The 19,830-nt window shown below is 28.0% G+C and overlaps 1 protein-coding gene across 1 annotated transcript; it reads left to right on the forward strand.

The window, feature by feature from the left end:
* Window positions 1-18,905: 18,905 nt before the first annotated feature.
* Window positions 18,906-19,598, forward strand: LOC8277521 (pathogenesis-related protein PR-1). Its single transcript, XM_002532367.4, has one exon. It carries the CDS (start codon window positions 18,960-18,962, stop codon window positions 19,497-19,499), a length of 540 nt encoding a protein of 179 aa, XP_002532413.1. The 5' UTR covers window positions 18,906-18,959; the 3' UTR covers window positions 19,500-19,598.
* Window positions 19,599-19,830: the final 232 nt, after the last annotated feature.

The raw sequence follows: 19,830 nt of genomic DNA on the forward strand, positions 1-19,830 counted from the left end.
AAACCTTTAATGGTTACATTATGAAACTTAGGAGTATGACCATTATAGACATGCTAGAAGAGATTAGATGTGCATTAATGGAGAGAATGCACAGTAAGTTTATGCATGCTACTGGTTTAACTGACTCCATCACACCTAGAATTAGAACTAAGCTTGAAGAAATCAAGTACAATAGCGGATTATGTACTTCCAAACCTGCTGTTAGTGGCAAGTTCCAAGTGAACATAGGAGAGGATCAGTTTATGGTTGATATCAATGCGCACACTTGTACTTGTAGAACATGGCAGATAACAGGCATTCCTTGTATCCATGCATGTTCTAGCATTCATTGGATGAACCAGGATAGTGCAACATTTGTGGACAAGGACTATAGTGTAGAAACTTGTATTGAAACCTACAAAAAAGCTCTTGAGCCACTGAATGGCAGAAAAATGTGGCCACAAGCTGATGTGCTTCCAATCAAGGCACCCAAATTTAAGAAAATGCCTGGCAGACCTAAGAAGAACAGGAAGAGAGATATCACTGAAGATCCAAAGAATCCTAATAAGCTGTCTAGACAAGGAATTCAAATGACTTGTGCAGTTTGTGGAGGAGTTGGGCACAACAAGAGGAGTTGTAAGATGAAAAATGATCCATCTTTCAAGAGGCTTCCTAAACTGCCAGTTAAGCGTGGCAGACCATGAAAAGCAATTTCTGCACTTCGATCTACTGCAACTTTCCCAACAACTCAGTCTGATGTCCCTAGTTCAAGTGGACCAAGTCAATTTGTTGGCACACCTTCAAGTGGACCTCAAAGGAGGAAAAAAGAAACTGCATTAGTAAGTTATTTGAACACTTGTATTTGATTTACATTTAAACAGTGGGAAGCAATTTGTATTCATTATGGTTGTACAAACAGGTTAATCAAGGTTATGGAGTTAGAATCTTTGAAGATTCTGACAATATGTATTTGAGGGTAATTTCAGTACAACATTTTATTTGTTATTATTTTATGCCTAGGCTAATAGAGCAATTGTGTTTAGTTTCTAGATGCCTGAATCAAGGAGAGTAAAATTTATTTCTGGTACAAAGTCAGCAGCAAAGGCAGCATCAACAAAGGCAGCAGCAAGTAAGGGCAAATCAGTTCCCTCTTATGCCAGACCAATAATTGCAAGTTCAACAAACAATAGACCTGGCAGAGGTCATGGCAGAGGAGCTAAAGATGGTGGGAGAGGTGCTGCACCTGTTGGAACCCAAGAGAGTCAAGCAAATTGAGTACTACAATGCAATTGTGATTAAATGCAGAGCATGACATTTCCTTTTTTAGGCAAATATTGTGCCTGTTATCTTGTTTGCAGACTTGTGCCTTTCTTTGTAGTAGCCTTTGCACTAATTTTTTATAGGCAAATACTGCCTTTATTAACAGAATGTTTTGAAGGCAGATAATGCCTTTATTTTCATCAATTCATATTCTTCTTAAACACTTGTATTTTTTATTTATGATTAATACTAATACCATATATGCAAAAGGCATCCAACTTCAAGTTATATGGCCTATGTCAAAATGCTCAATAATCATAAATTAACATTGTCATTTATTCAATATTTCTGTTCAAATTACAAAAAAAAATATTTATCCAACAGTTAAGCTAAACTCATAGGCACTACAATACCAATACCAATGAGTAGTACAATACAAAACTTTTTCAAACCACATCAGGACATTCTCTTTGTAGCATTTTCTTCTCAGAATTAAGCTTTCTGCAGTAATCAAGTTTTCTACATTCATCAAGTTTTCTGCAGTCATCAAGCTTTCTACAGTCATCAAGTTTTCTGCAATAGTTGACTCCATTACCATCTTCACTTTCATTATCTCTTCCAATGCGTCCTTTCAGCCTTCAAATGATTCATCACCTCTTTCCTATAAGGAAGACATTCATATGTCAGGGTGAAGCCATCGAACTACTGATCCAGCTTGCAATTTAAGCATTACAGGATCAGAAGTTCCAAATGAATCTTTCAATCAACCTAATACAACACCATTACCTCTTCCATGCGCGACCTACAAACTAGCAGATAAATGCAACCAGGAGAATAAGAAAAACTAGGATTACAGATTGCAAATGAATTTGGAAATTAGGGATTTGGAGCATATGAAGCACGATGCATTTGGGAACAAGGATCTTCAATTTAATATGTGAAAAATGCACCGTTTCTATAGGGCAAAATGCAACATTTCTGCTTTTGCTTTAAAACGCACCGTATCTATGTAAACACACCGTATCTACGTGTTTAGGTTACCAGAGCACCGGCATCCACGTGGAATAAACTTCGCCGTAAATTTCATTTATGTATTGATTTGAAAAAATTGATAATGTCACGCATGACATTGTTACAATTAAAAACACATGATTAAATTGAGAAAACCGCCAAAGGTCGAGAATTTTTTTGTAATTAACCCTATTTTATTTAGTTATATCATTTATTTTATATAGTAAAGTATCTATGTAGAGTTACATTTTTTTTAATTTTTTCAATACGATTCATGACATTAAATGATGGTTTATAAAGTCAAAAATTAATGGCATTTTAACTAAGATAAAGTATTTTTTTATTATTTCCACTGAACGTATTTTATAAACTTATTTTATTTTTTTAAAAATGATTAATTTTTGAAGATAACTACGACTTATTAAGAGGCTAAGAATAAAAATTCTGAAAATGAAAATAATAGGAGTGAAAAATAGTATTTAAGAAAGTTCTAATAAAAGCTCTTTTACAAAACAAACTAAACATGATCAATTGATTTTGTTTGATTTAGTAACTTAACTTTTATTAACTTTTATTAATAGATAAATTGATACTTTAAATTTTCAAACATTATTATTTTATTTGGTTTTAATAAATAAAGTGCGACATTAATATTGTTCTATAATTATAATTACACGATCATTTTATTTTAGATGCCCAGTGATGTGCTTCATCCATTAGAAACTCCAGGAAAGTACAAGATAATTTTTACTTACACTAAATGTAAGTATTATAAAATATAAAAAAATAATATTATATAAATAAAAATATTATATTTTAATACTAAAATTATTTATATATATTAATTCGTTTGGTGTGTTTAAATTATATAAGAATTTTAAAAAAGTACGAGATCTTGCACACATTACCTAAAACAAGCTCATGAATGTTGTGGGCCCAATGCCCATATCGACTAACCTTTATTTTTTAGAAAATTACATATGACCTATCCTTTTTTTATATTGTTTACTTTTAAAATTTTATTTTTTTGCTAATCTAATTTTATTTGTTACACTTTTTAGATTTTTATTTTATTTTTGTATGCTATTTGGAATTTTTTCACTTTGTTACGTTTTTTAGATTTTTCTTACTTTTGTACGCTTTTTGAACTTTTTTCTTATTTCTGTATGCTTTTTAGACTCTTTTTTTTCTTTATTTTTGTACACTTTTTATGTTATTTTATAGTATATAATGTTGAATATATAATATATTCAGAATATAACCATAATATATTCATTGATACCTTTCATATACTCAAAATAAATTCGGTGTATATTATATATTCATAATATATTCGGAGTATATATTATATATTATTAACCATGAGGTTTGAAAAATTGATTTTTTTTTCAAAATTTATATATCTCATTTTTCTTTTCTCAACGTCCACTGTGATGAAGAAAAAAAATATTTTTATTCAAATATGTATATAAAATATAGAAAATATATTTTTAAAATTTAAATGGAAAAGATTCAGTAAGAATGAGAGTATCATATACTTGAAATATACTCATTGTATGTTTAGTGCCGGCTACAGTTTTATGCGCGCACCTAAGTGTATGCTCGACCACCGCACGGCAAGATTTTTCAACCTAATTGGGAACACGCTGACTAGTCATAGAGACTAACATGGAGAAGAGAATCGCGACCTGGATAATCACCAGGGCACTTTTCTAAATTTGTGGCATAATTGAATTCTTTAAGGAAACATTACTATATCTAGAGATGGATCCAAAAACCAACTTTCTTAATTGTGTATTCCTACCTTTAATTATTAGTTAATAGCCTATTCCTTATAAATGCAACAAAAAAAATTTTTTCACACATAAGCAGTATAATATAGCATAGGTCTGCCTAGTTCTAGCCCAGTTATATTACGTCTGACTCAATCCCTACCTTACCTGTTATTACCTTAATTGACCATTTAGATTTTATATAAAAGCCTACTTAGTCTAGTCCAATTTTAATGACTCGGTCCAATCTTACCGGCCTTTAACCCAAATGGGCTACTTTTTACATAAAAGGCCTGCTTTAATTTTCTAAGTCTAAATGGGTCAAGTTATTAATTAGATATTGCAAAGCCCACCTAAATCTACTTAAGTTTTATGATTAGGCCCAAATTACCATCTTTTTAATGTAATAGATTATAGATTTCATGCAAAGGTCTAATTTTAAACCAAAGTCCATATGAGTTATTTTTAATTAGCAATCATACATCAATCATGTACTGTTACTACTTTACATATTACAAGGGTACAAAAGTGAAAGGAAAAAGACAAGAAAAATAATAAAGTTACATCCCTCCTACAACTACTTGACGAAAAATAAGTAAAAACTAACTAAAACGAGTGTAAGACAGTGAAATTAGGTGAAAATTGCAAAAAATGAGCGGACTAGGAACGAACAGTTGATCGGCTCTGCGTATAGTCGACCGGTTGTATGTTGAGCTGATCGACTCTGTGGCTCCTTAAGCAACAAATCGACCATTTTGATGAGTCTTCCAATTTTTAATAATTCCAGGCTCCTAAACACCCCGAGAATCTATCAAAACACATAAAAATAAAGCAAAAACAATTAGCGTGTGATTAAAATGAGGAAAATAAAGCTTATCATCTATAAAACAGTGGATTCGAGTCTAAGCACATGAAAAAAGGCAATTCAAAACAAACATGCATTAATCTTAGTCAAAATATAAACTGATATGAAAATTAACTATCTAATATGCTGGATTGATTAATCATTCATAAGGAATCGCAAAACAAAACTAATAGATCCTAAGCATGTTGGCAATCAAGTGGTCAGATTAAAAAGAAAGCATATTATCAGATGGTAAATGGAAAATTAAAAAAATCATATTTCTATTGAACGAGAGTTTTATTTTATCTAATCTTAATCATGGTAAATCTTTTAATCAATCACCCTAGCATGCAAATATAATCCAATATCTTAGAAGTTATCAGATTCAAACCCTAGACATGAAGATCTAATAAAAAAATAAGGCAATATGTGACTGAGATCGTATTAAGAAAATCATATCTAAGCTAACATCAAGATCAATGCTTATAAAGATTAAGAAAAGAAATCATAAAGGAGAAGAGAAGATGATGAGATGATTATGATATAGAAACCCTCAAATTGTCACTGTATTTTGCAGATCCTTGAGTCTCAAGAGTAAAGGATGAGGTCAATCTAAAAACTAGGTAGAAATCTAGAGTGTTTAGAGTTTTGTGTTTGCCTCTTAAAAGTCTTTGCATCTTGCCAAGAAACTTACCGATTGTTCTCTACTGAAAATTGACAATCCCTTAGCTTAGGGTTTCCTTTTCTATTTATACACCTAGACTATAAAAATGGCAAACCTAGCATCTTATATCCCAAGACATCAATAAGGATAAAATCAAAAAAAATTACTTGGTTCATTTTACATAGACATTTTGACAAATATCTAAACTACAATATTTGATTCAATAAAACTAATTACAATTTTCCGTGATTTTTCATCTAAAATAATAACCCAAAAGATGTTAACATACTTAGAGACTATAAGAAATCCCAAAAAGCACATAGTAAAAGCTTTAGCTATAGGTAAAACAACAATTTGATAATTCCAATCAATGATTTTCCTGCTACTTTAATTATCCGTTCATACTATTGCTGATAAAAACCTTTCCATAGTTTGTGTGCTATCTTTAACTACAAACAGTTTTAACTCTCCACACATTCAACTAAATCAGCATCAACAACAGACAATTCTCACTTCCAAGAGAAAGAATTAATCAATTTATAATTAATTAAACAAAAGAAAATCATGATTATTTCAAGAGCAGAGAAAGTTGGTACTAGTGAAAATTAATAGAAAATTACCAAACAAATATAAACTTAACACAATAGATCCTAATAACTTTCTAACTCGTTAAATTAGAATAAATATTTAAAAAATATCTCTGATCAAGATTTTTATCTTTATTTATCTATACAATCCAATATATATATATATATATATATATATATATATATATATATATATATATATATATATATATATATATAAATGAAAGACTAAGAATTCAAGAAATTTCTACATAAATATTTAAAACAACAATTCAAGAAAGACTAAGAATTAGATTGTTTGGTTTTAAAATAATTTTGTGAAATTTTAAAGATGAGAATATAAAAGTAAATTGACTTAGTCTTTTAAATATTTATGTAGAAATTTCTCTTCTTTTCATAACATTTTAGTTTTGGTCATTTCTTGGGATAACTCAATATTACAAAAATTGTATATATGTTCAAAACATCTAAACTGACATTTATTCTCTAATGTATAGAAAGAGTGAACTGTAAATATTGATTATGTGTGAGAGTTCATCTGTGAAGCATTGAAACTTCTATGAAAGTTCGTTTTCACATTCCAGAAATATTTTTGTATTTCCAAACTCTGGCTCATTTCTGTAGTTTTCCTGATTCAAAACATATCTCAATTTCAAAAAATATATTTTCTGTAATTCTATTATTTTTATATATTTAGATGGTTAAATATTAATATGAACACTTAATTTATTTTTTTAATTAGTGTGATGATCTTTATTTAAGTAAATAAAGTTTTTATATTATTATATAAAATTAACATCTATAAATAGTACCTCAGAATTTTCAGTACTTACACGTTCTTTTTTCATGTTTTCCGTTTCTATGTTTTAAAAAATGTTATTTCCCATTTATGTTTTCGTATTTATTCATTTTCGTTTTTGGGTATTACATAATCAATTATAGAGCAAAACAATGCTTCATCGTAAAAGAAATAGTTAAGGACCAAACCAGCTTTAAAATTATTATTTATCTCTTTTAATTAAAGGTTTCGTTGGAATAATTATAAAAATAGTATTTAAACTTCTTAAGATTTGATAGTCAAGTGTTTAAACTTTTAAAATCATATTTTGGTGTATGAGTCTAGTAAATATTTACGATTGAATGTATATAATAGGTTAATAATAAATTACAAATTATCCATATCAGTTTCTTACAAAATGGTACGCCAACTTATTAAAATTTAATAATCAAGTGTTTAAATTTTTAAAAGTTACAATTTAATATGTAAAAAATAAAAATTACTATATTTGAGTGTGTGAAATCGGTTATATATATATATATATATATATATATATATATATATATATGTAGATAAATAAAACTCTATTATATTTCATAGTGAAAGATTATATTTATATATAGGAGGGTAAATCTTTCATGTAAATAATAAAAATTACAAAGATTGATAAAAATATATAAATAAATACTACACATGTTACGAGGAGATGCATTAGTAATTAATATTATAATCAATATTATCATCATCAATAATGACCGTTGTTATTTTATATGTCTATAATGATAGAATGAAGAAGACAATGTGTTGCTCAAAGTTAGATAGAGATTTTTTAAAACAGTTGAAACAATGAAATAATGGTGATAGTAAGAGCAATGTATTAATATATTAAAAGTACATATTTTTTAAAGATTTTCTCGTCATTGTTTTTATTATACTAAGCTGATAATATGTATTTTAAGATTATAAGTCAGTAATTATTAACTTGCTATATACACTTAATTTTAAATATTTACCAAGTTCACACACAAAAGTGTAACTTGTAAAAGTTTAAATACTTGATATCAAATTTTAATAAATTTACATACTACTTTTGTAATTATCTAATTTCTTTTATATAGGTTACCGACTCTATACGGCTCAATACCCATAAATGTTAATAATTTTCTGTTTCACATACTAAATTATAATTTTTAAAAGTTAAAATACTTGATTGTCAAATCTTAACAAGTTTACACACAATTTTTATAATTATTCTTTCTATGTTTCTACTAGCTATATTATGAACTGCTTAATCATTTAATTTGCAATCAGATTTATTGTTCTATTATGATTAATTTGGACCGGATAAAGCAGGATTGCAGTTAATTTTACAATTTTGTGTTTCCCATAGCTATCTAAGTTTATAAATTTAAAAAGGCTTAATTGCCAAAAAATCATATACTTTGTATTTGTTATCAAATTTAGCATGTACTATTCAAATTTTCAATTTTAGCATCAAACTTTAACATTAATTTCGATTTTAACCTCTAGTGAAATTATCAACAAAATCCGTTGACGTAGCGTGAACTCCAGCGACAACAATAAAAAGAAAGAATTTAATCAGTATCCTTACTATTAAAATATTATCGTTTGAGCACATAAAATTAATGAAACTCCAAAGTTAAAAAAAGAAAAAAATTAATTTATATACTTAAATCATAATATTTTAGTAATGGAATGAATCAACAACTCTAATATTGACTCGGTTCTTTTTTATTATTGTTGGAGTTCACACCATGCTAGCAGACTTGACCGATAATTTTATTAAATGCTAAAATTAAACTTAATATTAAAATATGATATTAAAAATTAAAATTTAAAAACTACATGCTAAATTTGATAACAAGTATAAGATTTAGGATTTTTTTATAGCAATTAAGCCATTTAAAAATAATTTAAATGATTAATTAAAAACTAACTTTTAAAAATGTTGTATACATATTTGAACACCTGGATTTTAACTATTTAATCACTTCAATATTTTAAGTAACGGAATATTGTTTTGTAACTTCTTAACTATTATTAATTTTTTATTTAGCTTAATATATATCTCAACTTTATTTTTTTATAAATTTAAATATTTATGTAACACCCGAAATTTTTATATATTTAATAATGAATTTTTATTTAAGTTAATTTTAGCTTTATTTTTATTCGGTTTAATTGGAATGATTTAAATACAAATTTTGAATGTTCATGTTAGATAAATAAATGAGTTATTTTTTATACCCAATTAGTTTGAAATTTTAAGAAATTATTCAAGTAAATTATTTGAAAAATGATTATATTTTGGTTATTCAAAATTTTCCCAAATGCATATTTATATAAGTAAAATTATATATTGAAAAATTTTGGAAGAAATTATAAAGGATGTTTTTATAAAAAAATTTTAAAAAAATTGGTATTATAATTGATTAGTAGTATTAAATTTTGAGTTGGAAATTGATTATTTAATTTAATTGTGTATTTTCAATAATTCGGATTTGGCCCAAATTAATTAGTTAAGGGCTTAATTGAAAGGCTAAAGGAAAGTTTGGGGGTTAAATTGGAATTTTGATGAATGGAATTGTAAGTAATTAAGAAAGTTGAGGGACCAAGTTGTAATAAGAAAAAGTTCATGGGTCAAATGTCGATATTGAAAGGAAAGAAAATCGGGGAAGAAGAAAGGAAGAGAGAGAGAGAGAGAGAGAGGAGCTGCAGGCGTCGGTGGCGAGCTCCGGGAGCGGCGGCGATGGGGAGCGGTAGAAGAGCGCGAAGGCAGCGGATTCCAGGCGTGTTTCCGGCGTTGTTAGCGGCCGAGTTGGGTGGCGATCGGCTCCTCTCGGCGAGGGCTCTCTTCTGGCAGCAGTGGCGACGCCTGGGGTGGCCGGAGTTGCAAGATCCGGCAAAGTGAAACTTAAAGTGGCAGCCGTATTTTTGGGCTTTTCCGGCGAGCTCCGGCGGAGGATGGATGATCGGAGGATGTATCCCGACTCTCCTCAGCTCAAGCTTCGAAATGGCATCGGTTTTGTGGCGATCGGGCTTCGTTTGCAAATCGATGGCCGAGATCGTCCGCAAATCTCTCCGGATGATCGGGTGTCAGATCGTCATCAGCGCGTCGTTGTGAGTCCGATGGTGTGTTCGGATCGTCGATCGGACTCCGGCGGCCGGAGGCGAGTCGACCGAGCGATCGAGCGTCTCGGTAATTTTCTTTGGCCCGTTAATTTTAGAAATTCTTGGTTTAATTGTGTCTATTGGATTATATTAAGTATTTGATGATTTTTTGTGAGTCAAAAATATTTTTCTGTCAGTTGGCCTACCATAGTCGTATTTTGTGCTGTGTGGCGGAGTCGGGAAATAGTGAAGTTTGGGGACCCGACTCCCATTGTTTTAATTGTTAGATATTTGGAGTGTTTTTCTGGCAGGTCCTGGACCCGTTTTTACGGGGGGTAATGTTCGTGTTGTAACAGAGGTTCTGCCAGATTTTCGGTAGAATTCTCCCGAGTCGAGATTCTTAGACAGTCAGTCCTAGGAGTCTAGACCTAGGATTAATGATCGATTATTTCAGCGTTTTGATAAATTGTTTTTCGTGATTAGATGATCTGTCTGTTCGGCTCGCTCCAACTGAGGCACCGGAGCAGAGCTAGGAGGTCGCCAAATCCTGTGAGTTAAAGTCACTTAATCGTTGCACTATTGCTAAGTCTGAATTTAATATGTTATTTTGAAAGTTTATACATAATATGGTTATTAGTATCGCAACATAAATAATTTCACTGGATTATTGAAGATAATATAAATATTATTATTTAGTAATGTTATAATAATATCAAATATTATCAGTTTTCCACATGAGTTGCATGATGTCTTACTTTAAAATTGTTAATCGTTATTTTGATATAGTTGAATGACTTCTTTAGACAATAATATTTATTAAATGTGGTGATTGCGATTTGGGAAATGTGGCTTGTAGAACATGCCGCCTGATGGGTTACATCAGGACCGCGTGCGCACCGATAATGATCATGGACATGTAATAAGATATTTATGGGTTTGCCCTGGTCGAACATGGCTCTCTGGGCTGATTTGAGTAAATTGTCGGAGGTAAGGTCCCTAGTCGAGCATTGCTCTCTGGGCGCCGGCTTATTTGGAATTCAAGTGTTCAGACTGGAGGTAAGGTCCCTGGTCGAGCATTGCTCTCTGAGCGCCAGTCTTATAGGATTAAGAGAGCCGAATGGCTACTAGATTTCTTATTTGGATACTTAAGTGACCAGACTGGAGGTAAGGTCCCTGGTCGAGCATTGCTCTCGGGGCGCCAGTCTTATTGGATTAAGAGAGCCAAAATGGCTGTTAGAATTTGGGGTTAGGGTTCTACTAAGCCACTCGTCCCGTAAAAGTAAAAATATATTTTTTTATTTATTCATTTATTTATTTATTATGGTATGATTATAATATGGATTGTATTTACGTGCATGGTTGATATATTGATTCGAATGATCAATATTTTCTGTGAAGAAAGTAATAGGGTATGATTATAATATGATTGGTATTTATGTGCATGGTTTGATATACTGATTTGAACAATCTATGTTTTCTGAGAAGAATGCAATAGTTCCCAGATTATTTGATTTTAACTCACTCTCGAGACTGACAGTCTCATTTGTACTTTTTCAGATTCGTGATCATAGTCCTCTCGCGACTCTTATTCAAGAATCCGACTCCTTCATCATCGGGTGATGTATTTGATTTGGTATGTAAATTGGTAAATCTTAGATTCTCCGCAGTAGTAATAGTAGATGTATCAGTTGTAAATTTTCTGAGTTTCAGGTCTCGCCTAGTTTTTCTGGCAGACCGAAGTATTTATGTAAAATGTAGCTGTTAAGATAAATTGTGGCTTTAATAATATTAATTTGAGATGAGATTTGTTTAAATCAGTAAGTGTCAGGCTTACTACGAGTTTCGGTGGCCTTAAGCCTACCCATTCTCTAGTGCCGGTCACGGGCCCACGGGTGGGGTCGTGACAATTTATGTATAATCCATCAAAAAAGTATTTAGATAACATAAATTTGGAATCTTTACAAAATTATTTTGAAAGTTAAACAGTGAACCCAATAATTAAAAGGTGTCTAACTATGCATTTGAATAAAAGAAACAACTCCAGTGACCCTCACCACCACTACAGTAGCAGCAAACGCTATAAATGCTGCCCTCACCAATACCACACTCAATACCACCTCTCACCACCACCATAACAGCAATGACTGCAATTCCAACAACAACAGTAACACAAACAACAACAATATTTTGAAAAGATTTTTATATTACGGCAATAATAAAATATTTTAAATATTAAATTCTTTAAAATAAAATACTTGAAAAAATTTAATTTATTATTATTTTTCAAAATATTATAAATGACTACAAAAAATATTAAAATTTTTATAAAACTTTATAAATAGACTTAATTTTCTCATCAAAATAATAAGTTCAAACAATCAGTTTTCTTTAATAGCATTAATTATACTCGTTAATGAATACATAAATGAAATACAATGAGTGTGAAAAGTACAACTATTACAGTATTACCTTTGTTCGTAAAGAAACATTCAAGTTAATTAACAGACTAAGGAAGGATAAGGCTTATCTCACTTTTGTTGTAAATAGTTGGAGGGCTTTAAAGGGGATTTTAAAATTAGATAATTAATATATTCAATTATCTAAAAAAAATTATATATTAATAAAAATTAATATATAATATATATTGTATAATAGTAATAATAGATTTATAAATAGTTATGAATAATAAATATAAAATATATTATAATTTATATATTTATAAAGCTTATGTATATCACATGTGCGATATGAACATGAGCATTGTTTTCTTTTCCTTGGGAAAGGAGAGTGGTTCGTTAGTTGTTTTCCGCCGCACCTTTGATCTAGGGATTCCATTTCTCCGCTAATTTGGGCATAACTAAGGGGTTTTCGTCTCCCACTTTTTATATTGTTTTATTTTTTCTATAGGCACCTTCTAGAAATTATTCATTGATTCTTTTTTCTCAAAAATCCTTTTCTATTTTTAAATAATAATAAAAAATCTTAAAAAACCAACACTAGCTAGCACTTGATAAGGCCAAATAACGCCAATTATATCATTCTGCAAAAAAAAAGAATAATAATAAATCAGCTGCATATGAAATTGAAAAATTATATTATTATTTTATAATTTTAAATAAATTTAATTTTTCTCGACCAATTTTTTACTATGATTTTTATATTCTTAAACTCATAAATTGATCATCAGAAATAAAATAATTTTATGTTTTATAATTTAATATATTAGTTTAATTGATATATAGCAATATTTCAATAATAGCACCTAACTATGATACCTATGAAAAAAAGTTTCTTTTTTCAGAAAAGAAGAAACAAAGAAAGAAAACCTGAACTTTGCTCGAGTTGATAAATTATTTATCATCGTGTAGTCTCTAAATGGAAAGAAAATAAAAAAATTATCTTAAATATATTTTTCTAAATAAAATCTATACATATGTCGGAATCTAAACAAAACTTAAATAAGAGCATTTAAAAAATTAATTTTTTATTTTCTTTAAGATAGAGTACATTTTTTATTAATAACTTTTAATTCACTCCATTCGAGAATTTTTAAAGATGTAAATTTTATTTTTTAAAATTTAAAAATATTAAAATAAATTTTAGTCAATAAACAATTAAATCTTAACTTTTTATTAAAAAAATAAATTGGGCCCACAAAAAAATAAGAATAAAATTCTAGTAATAACAAATTGAAATACAGTATAAAATAGAAAATATTAATAGAATATAAAAATTAAAATATTTATAATTTAATAGAAAAAATTAAAAATATTATTAGAGATACTCCAAAATATGGTCTACTTTATATAAGAACTCCTCATTGACTAGCACAGTATGCGGCTATAGTTTATTATTTTATTCAAAAAGAATAATTTTAAAAATATCATATTATTTAAAATTTTATATTTCATTTCTGCAAAGAGAACTTCTCCATTTTTATAATTTTAAATAGATGTAAAAATTACAAAATAAACATTTATAAATTAACTTTTTTAATTTCATTAAATCACATCCTCAAAACAAACAAAAAATTATATCTTTAACCAAGTTAAAAAAATCCAAACAAAGAACTTATATACTAAATTAGCTATGCACGACATATTATTAGCAATGAAAAATGAAAGGAAAAGAATAATGTGAGATATAGTTTATGATAATGCTATTTTATCCAAACTCTTTTTACTAATTTGTTACGCTACATTTGATAATACTGACGTAATAATATATACAATAAATCATCAAATAAATAAAAGCAGAAGTCTTAGCTATGATACCCCACAGGAAAAGGCCCTAAACCATTTCGGTTCCCCCAATCATTAAAAGCAATATACATATATGTGTTTCAAACATTAAATTATTGTTAATCTAGATACCCACCCGTATTTTTTCTCATAAAAATTAGAAAGATCAATATTAAAACATTATCAATCTGGACAGTCTGATTATTAATTTTAGTGATAGTTATCAACTTAATGTTTTAATTTTTTTATTTCAGTATTACTAATTTACAAAAGATAATTAATAACAACTCCTCAATTTTAATTATCACATGTATTGTTTCTATTTTCATTAATTAATTTATTTTATTTTATTTTCATATGATATTTTTTGCTAGATATTAAATTATATATATTCATTTTTTATTTTTATTACTAATTTGAGTTCATTAATAAATCTTATATTCTCTTTGTATTATGTAGTTTAATTATTTACCTTTTTTTTAAATTTTTTTTACTCATTTTGATCTAGTATTTACATTCATATAAAGCTTTTTTTTTTTTACGTACAAATGACCTCAAAGAAGAAAAGGAGAAATTTTATTTTAATAAAAATGTATTGAAGCTATTTAAATATTTTTAGAACCGCTTCAGCTTTTTTTTTTTCTTTCTATACTTCTATATTTCAATATTTTTTATTTTTTATTTTATTTTATAATACTAAAATTTAATTAGTAATAAATAATTAATTATATTTTTCATGCATATTTTATATTTTCAATGAAATTAGAATTTAGGTATGATTTTTTTTTAATTTTTTTTACATTTTATAGAATTTCACATTATTTATATTAGTTTTCAACATTAATGTCAAGAATTCATAAGTTAGGTAAATGGAACTAGACTGGTAAAAATCGAACTGGAACCGGCTTAAAACTAGAAGACCAGTTCAAGATCGGTTTTCTCTCAACTGAAACTGGAACTATCAGTTTCAATTCCACCTCATAAAAAATTAATTTACTTTAATTAATTTTTTATTTTAAAAATTGGTTGAAACTTAGTAGAACCAAAACTATGAATCAAAACAAGTTAACTTTGTTGCTGCAATATGAACTTTATATATGCTAGGATAATTTTTATATTTATATGAACTACAATCTAATACTAATAAAGATATTTAAAATATATATTTTATTAATTGTTTAGTTTATATTAGAAAATAAAATTGATTACTATAATTATTATGTAAGGTATAATAAATATAGTCATAAGATATAAAATATAAATTAATTCATAGACAAAATATATATATAACTTTCCAAAAATTTCATATAAAATGCGGTTATTAAATCAGTATATGTATATTAATGATTTTTTTACATATTTTATAAGCTAACGTATTATTCAACTTATTTCATAGATAAAATGACCATAATATCTTACTCCTTATTGCTTATTATTTTTCTTTCATCTTTTTTTAATTAGCTACATTCTTTCTTATTGTTTTATTAATTCTATATTAGAAATATTTATAAAAATCGAAGAAATTTTGAATTCGAATAATCTCGTGAATATTTAATAATTTAATAAAAAATTATATACTTATAATAAATATAAAAAGACGATTAAGAGTTGTTGCGCCTAATTTCATAAAATAATAAAACTACAATATTTTTTAAAAATATGTATATGCTTTTTCAGTAGCGTAGGACTTGACAAATCAGATATTTTCTTTTGTCCAATGGAACAAGCTGTACTTGAGCTATTAATTACTTTCCAATTCTAACACCCTGTGTGTGATTTTAGAAGTGTCTGTGACATGGAACATTCTTATTGGAGGTTCCTAAAGCTAGATTTTGTGACAAATTCTTCTTAGTTATACAACAAAAAGCCATGCATGTATTTGGAATTTGGAATCTAATCAGTCTTGCATAAGTCTGTATTCTATATCTTACAACATATTCTATTGAAGAAAGCAATAGACAGGCAATAATAAATAATTAATAGGCAGATCCATTTTCTTATAGAACTCCTATTCGAAGTAGCATCGTTATTTGTATTTTTCACACATTATAATTTCATTGGCATTTGTTTTTTGAATAAATAGAAATTAAAGAATGGAAATTATAGTTGGATTTAAGGATGTTAAATATTATTCTTTTATAATTTATTTATAAATTTTACTTAAAGCCCATATATAAATTTCTGTAATTGGACCGCTGAATTTATATTTATTTATATTGATTTGTTAATTCAGCGAGCCTAATTAGGGTTAAGAATTTTTCGTATATTAAACAAATTGAGCAAAACACAAATATTATTATATCATATTTATACTTGTTTAATGAGAGTCTAATTTACTTTAAATTCTTATTAACAAAAATATTAAATATGATCAATAATTTCTAAAGATTTAATAAAATAAATAATGATTGGTATAAAAATAATTAATATTCGTAATTATTCATATAATACTTTAATTTTCAATAAGAAATTAATTATGACTCAAATATTCATTATTAAATCTATTATTTTTAAAATATATATTAATAATTATGTCTAAATAAGTTGCTGATGAGGCTATATAGGTGAAATAAATCTTTGTACGGATTTAACTCATCTATTAAATAAGTCTCAAAGTTAAATTGTTAAAAGAGCTTAAACGAATTCTTATATATATGAAAGGTTAGCTTGGTAATAAAGTATTATATTATAATTTTAATTATTTAATATAATTTTTAATTTTAATTTAGTATTTAATAAAAATAAAATAAAATAAAATATTTATTATTTACATATATTTAATATACACATATATATATTTATTATATCTATATTTATTATTTAAATTTAATCTATTATTTACATTTATATATCATTATCAAACTGATCATTTTTTATATATCGTAATAGACAATTCCAATATTTTGAATCAAAAGGAATAGTTATAAAAGGTTTTTCAAACCAGAAAATATTTTTCTTATTAGTTATGTAAAGAATCTTTTGTATTATTTTTATTATTTTTATTTTATTTTTTATTAAATATTCAATTTGTACTACTTTCTACTAAATTTAAAAATACATAATATTAATATATAATATTAACAATTAATTCTATTATATAATGCTTCTAGTTTCACATGTTTCTTTTTTATGTTTCCGGCTAGTTTTTGTAGTTTATTTCCACAAAATTCTTTGAATTTTGATGCAAAAGGTTTAAAGATGGAGTTAACAGTTTTGACAATATATCCACATTTATTCCTTTTTGATTGAAATGAATTCCTATGGCTCCAATAAACAAAGTAAATAGCACCAAGATAAGCATAGGAAATAACATAGTATTATCCAATTCATGAGGAAAGGCAAAAAGAATTTTAGTGTTAAAATTTTAATAGTAATAAAAGACCACATCATTTTTTATTACCATCAATTTGATATGTGTTCTTCAAAAAAGAGAAGCCCTTTCCTTATTATTCGTTGTTAAGAAAGGTAATAAATCAAATCTTTCATTAAGCATTTTTTATCTTTTTTTCTATTTTCTCGAAAATTGGACATTGATATACGATCTAAGAGATTAAGTTTTTTCTATTCCTTAATTTCTTAATTTCTTTATTACTTTACTTTTAACAAATCACATGTAACAAATCACAGAACCGTGTTAATTAAAAAAAAAAGGATGAATCCACTCTTAGGAATCAAATAAATGATTATTCTGATATTATCGTAGAAAATTTTTGAAATGTAAGAATCAAATAACTCTTTGTGGTGGAATAAAATATCTTTATCTCTAAAATCATCCCCCTCCCCCCACCCCCCCCCCCCCCCCCCCCCCCCCCCCAAGTATATTAATTGGGGATTTAAGTTGGTAGAAATGATCGAGCAGTACTCCTCATGATTCCGATCCAGAATATGCTCCTGTCCACCAATTAAAAAAATAACTATCAGTAACGAAATAAATTAATATCATTAATTTATATATAAATGAACAAATTATATTATATGAGATTATAATATACAATAATGTCCACCACAAAAGTTTTGGATTTCACATCTTTTTATATTTAATTGAATTGCAAAAATAATTTCTTTCATGAATTATTATTGTAACTCGTTGAATTCACATTTTACCCGACCTTATCTTACTGTACATAGTTCTACAACAACAAGAAAAAAAAAAAGGATTATCTAAAATTTCATTTCAATACTGATTAAAGTTGTGTTAGTCCGTCAGAAGAAGGATAGCTATACTGATTCGATATACTTTAAAGAAATTTTTGGTATAATATTGACGATCTCACGAAAATTCAATTTCATTAAAATTGTATTTACTAATCTCATTTTTACATTGTACTTTTTAAAACAAAAGTGACTTCATCTCTAATTTCTTATGTCTTTATATGTGTCCTCTACTTAAAAATTAAAAAAAGAATGAAAATTAAAACGATGGAAGCATCAAATTCAGAATTTAATAATAGTGCAGGAAAAAGTAGTTAAAGCAATTGAAACCTTTGTCCCACACAAAAACAAATGTGTGGCAATCATAATCGAACATGGTTGCCACCCCATATAGTTGACACTTAACTCCCTCTCCTAATCTCCAACTACTCCCCTTCACATTTCTCATAATTACAATAAATAAATAAATATATATATAAATGTACTCTCATGTCCAATCTTTCTCAAATGACATGTAAGTCCAAAATCTCTTCAAAAAAATGCGTACTTACTGTTATTATTGTGTTGCTATCATCTCCATTTCTCTCTTCCTCACAACAAGAGCCACTCAATCTTCTGCTGCTGCTGAGTCTGCCATTGCCAATCATCAGCATGCCTACTTGAGCACTGCCAACCAATTCTTGGGTCCCCACAACGCCGCCCGTGCTGCACTAAGAATGCCTCCACTGATCTGGGATACTAGGCTAGCAAATTATGCGCAGTGGTATGCTAACCAGAGGAGGTTCGACTGCGACCTGAGGCACTCGAATGGACCTTATGGTGAGAACATTTTCTGGGGGAGCGGTACTGGGTGGACACCGGCTCAGGCTGTCACCGCATGGGTCTCGGAGCGGAAGTGGTATAATTACTGGTCTAATTCTTGCTACGGACATCAAGAATGTGGGCACTATACTCAGATTGTTTGGAGAAAAACAAGAAGAATTGGATGTGCTAAAGTGACTTGCTCTGATGATTTGGGAGTTTTCATGACTTGCAATTATGATCCTCCTGGTAACTACATTGGAGAAAGGCCTTACTGAACTTAACTGTTCATGTGTTAAATAAAACCATTTTTGCAAGTCTGGAAATATGGAACTCAAGATACAGTTAAATTCTTATAATTAATATTGTTTAGTCAATTGAGTGTTTTGATGATAAAGTGTTTTTTCCCTTGAAATCAAATTTCTGTTATGATGAGTATATAATTTATTAAAAGATAACATGGATTTTTAAGCCAATTAATAAAAGTAATATTCTGCATATATATATAGCAATGCTGCAACTTCTAGTGCCTGCATAGTTTTGGCTTCAGCTTTCTGGCATTTAAGTCTCGGCTCATCTTTGCCCGATAGGGGTATCTACCTGCTTTTT

Source organism: Ricinus communis, chromosome 3 (genome assembly GCF_019578655.1).
Source record: "Ricinus communis isolate WT05 ecotype wild-type chromosome 3, ASM1957865v1, whole genome shotgun sequence".
NCBI lineage: Eukaryota > Viridiplantae > Streptophyta > Magnoliopsida > Malpighiales > Euphorbiaceae > Ricinus > Ricinus communis.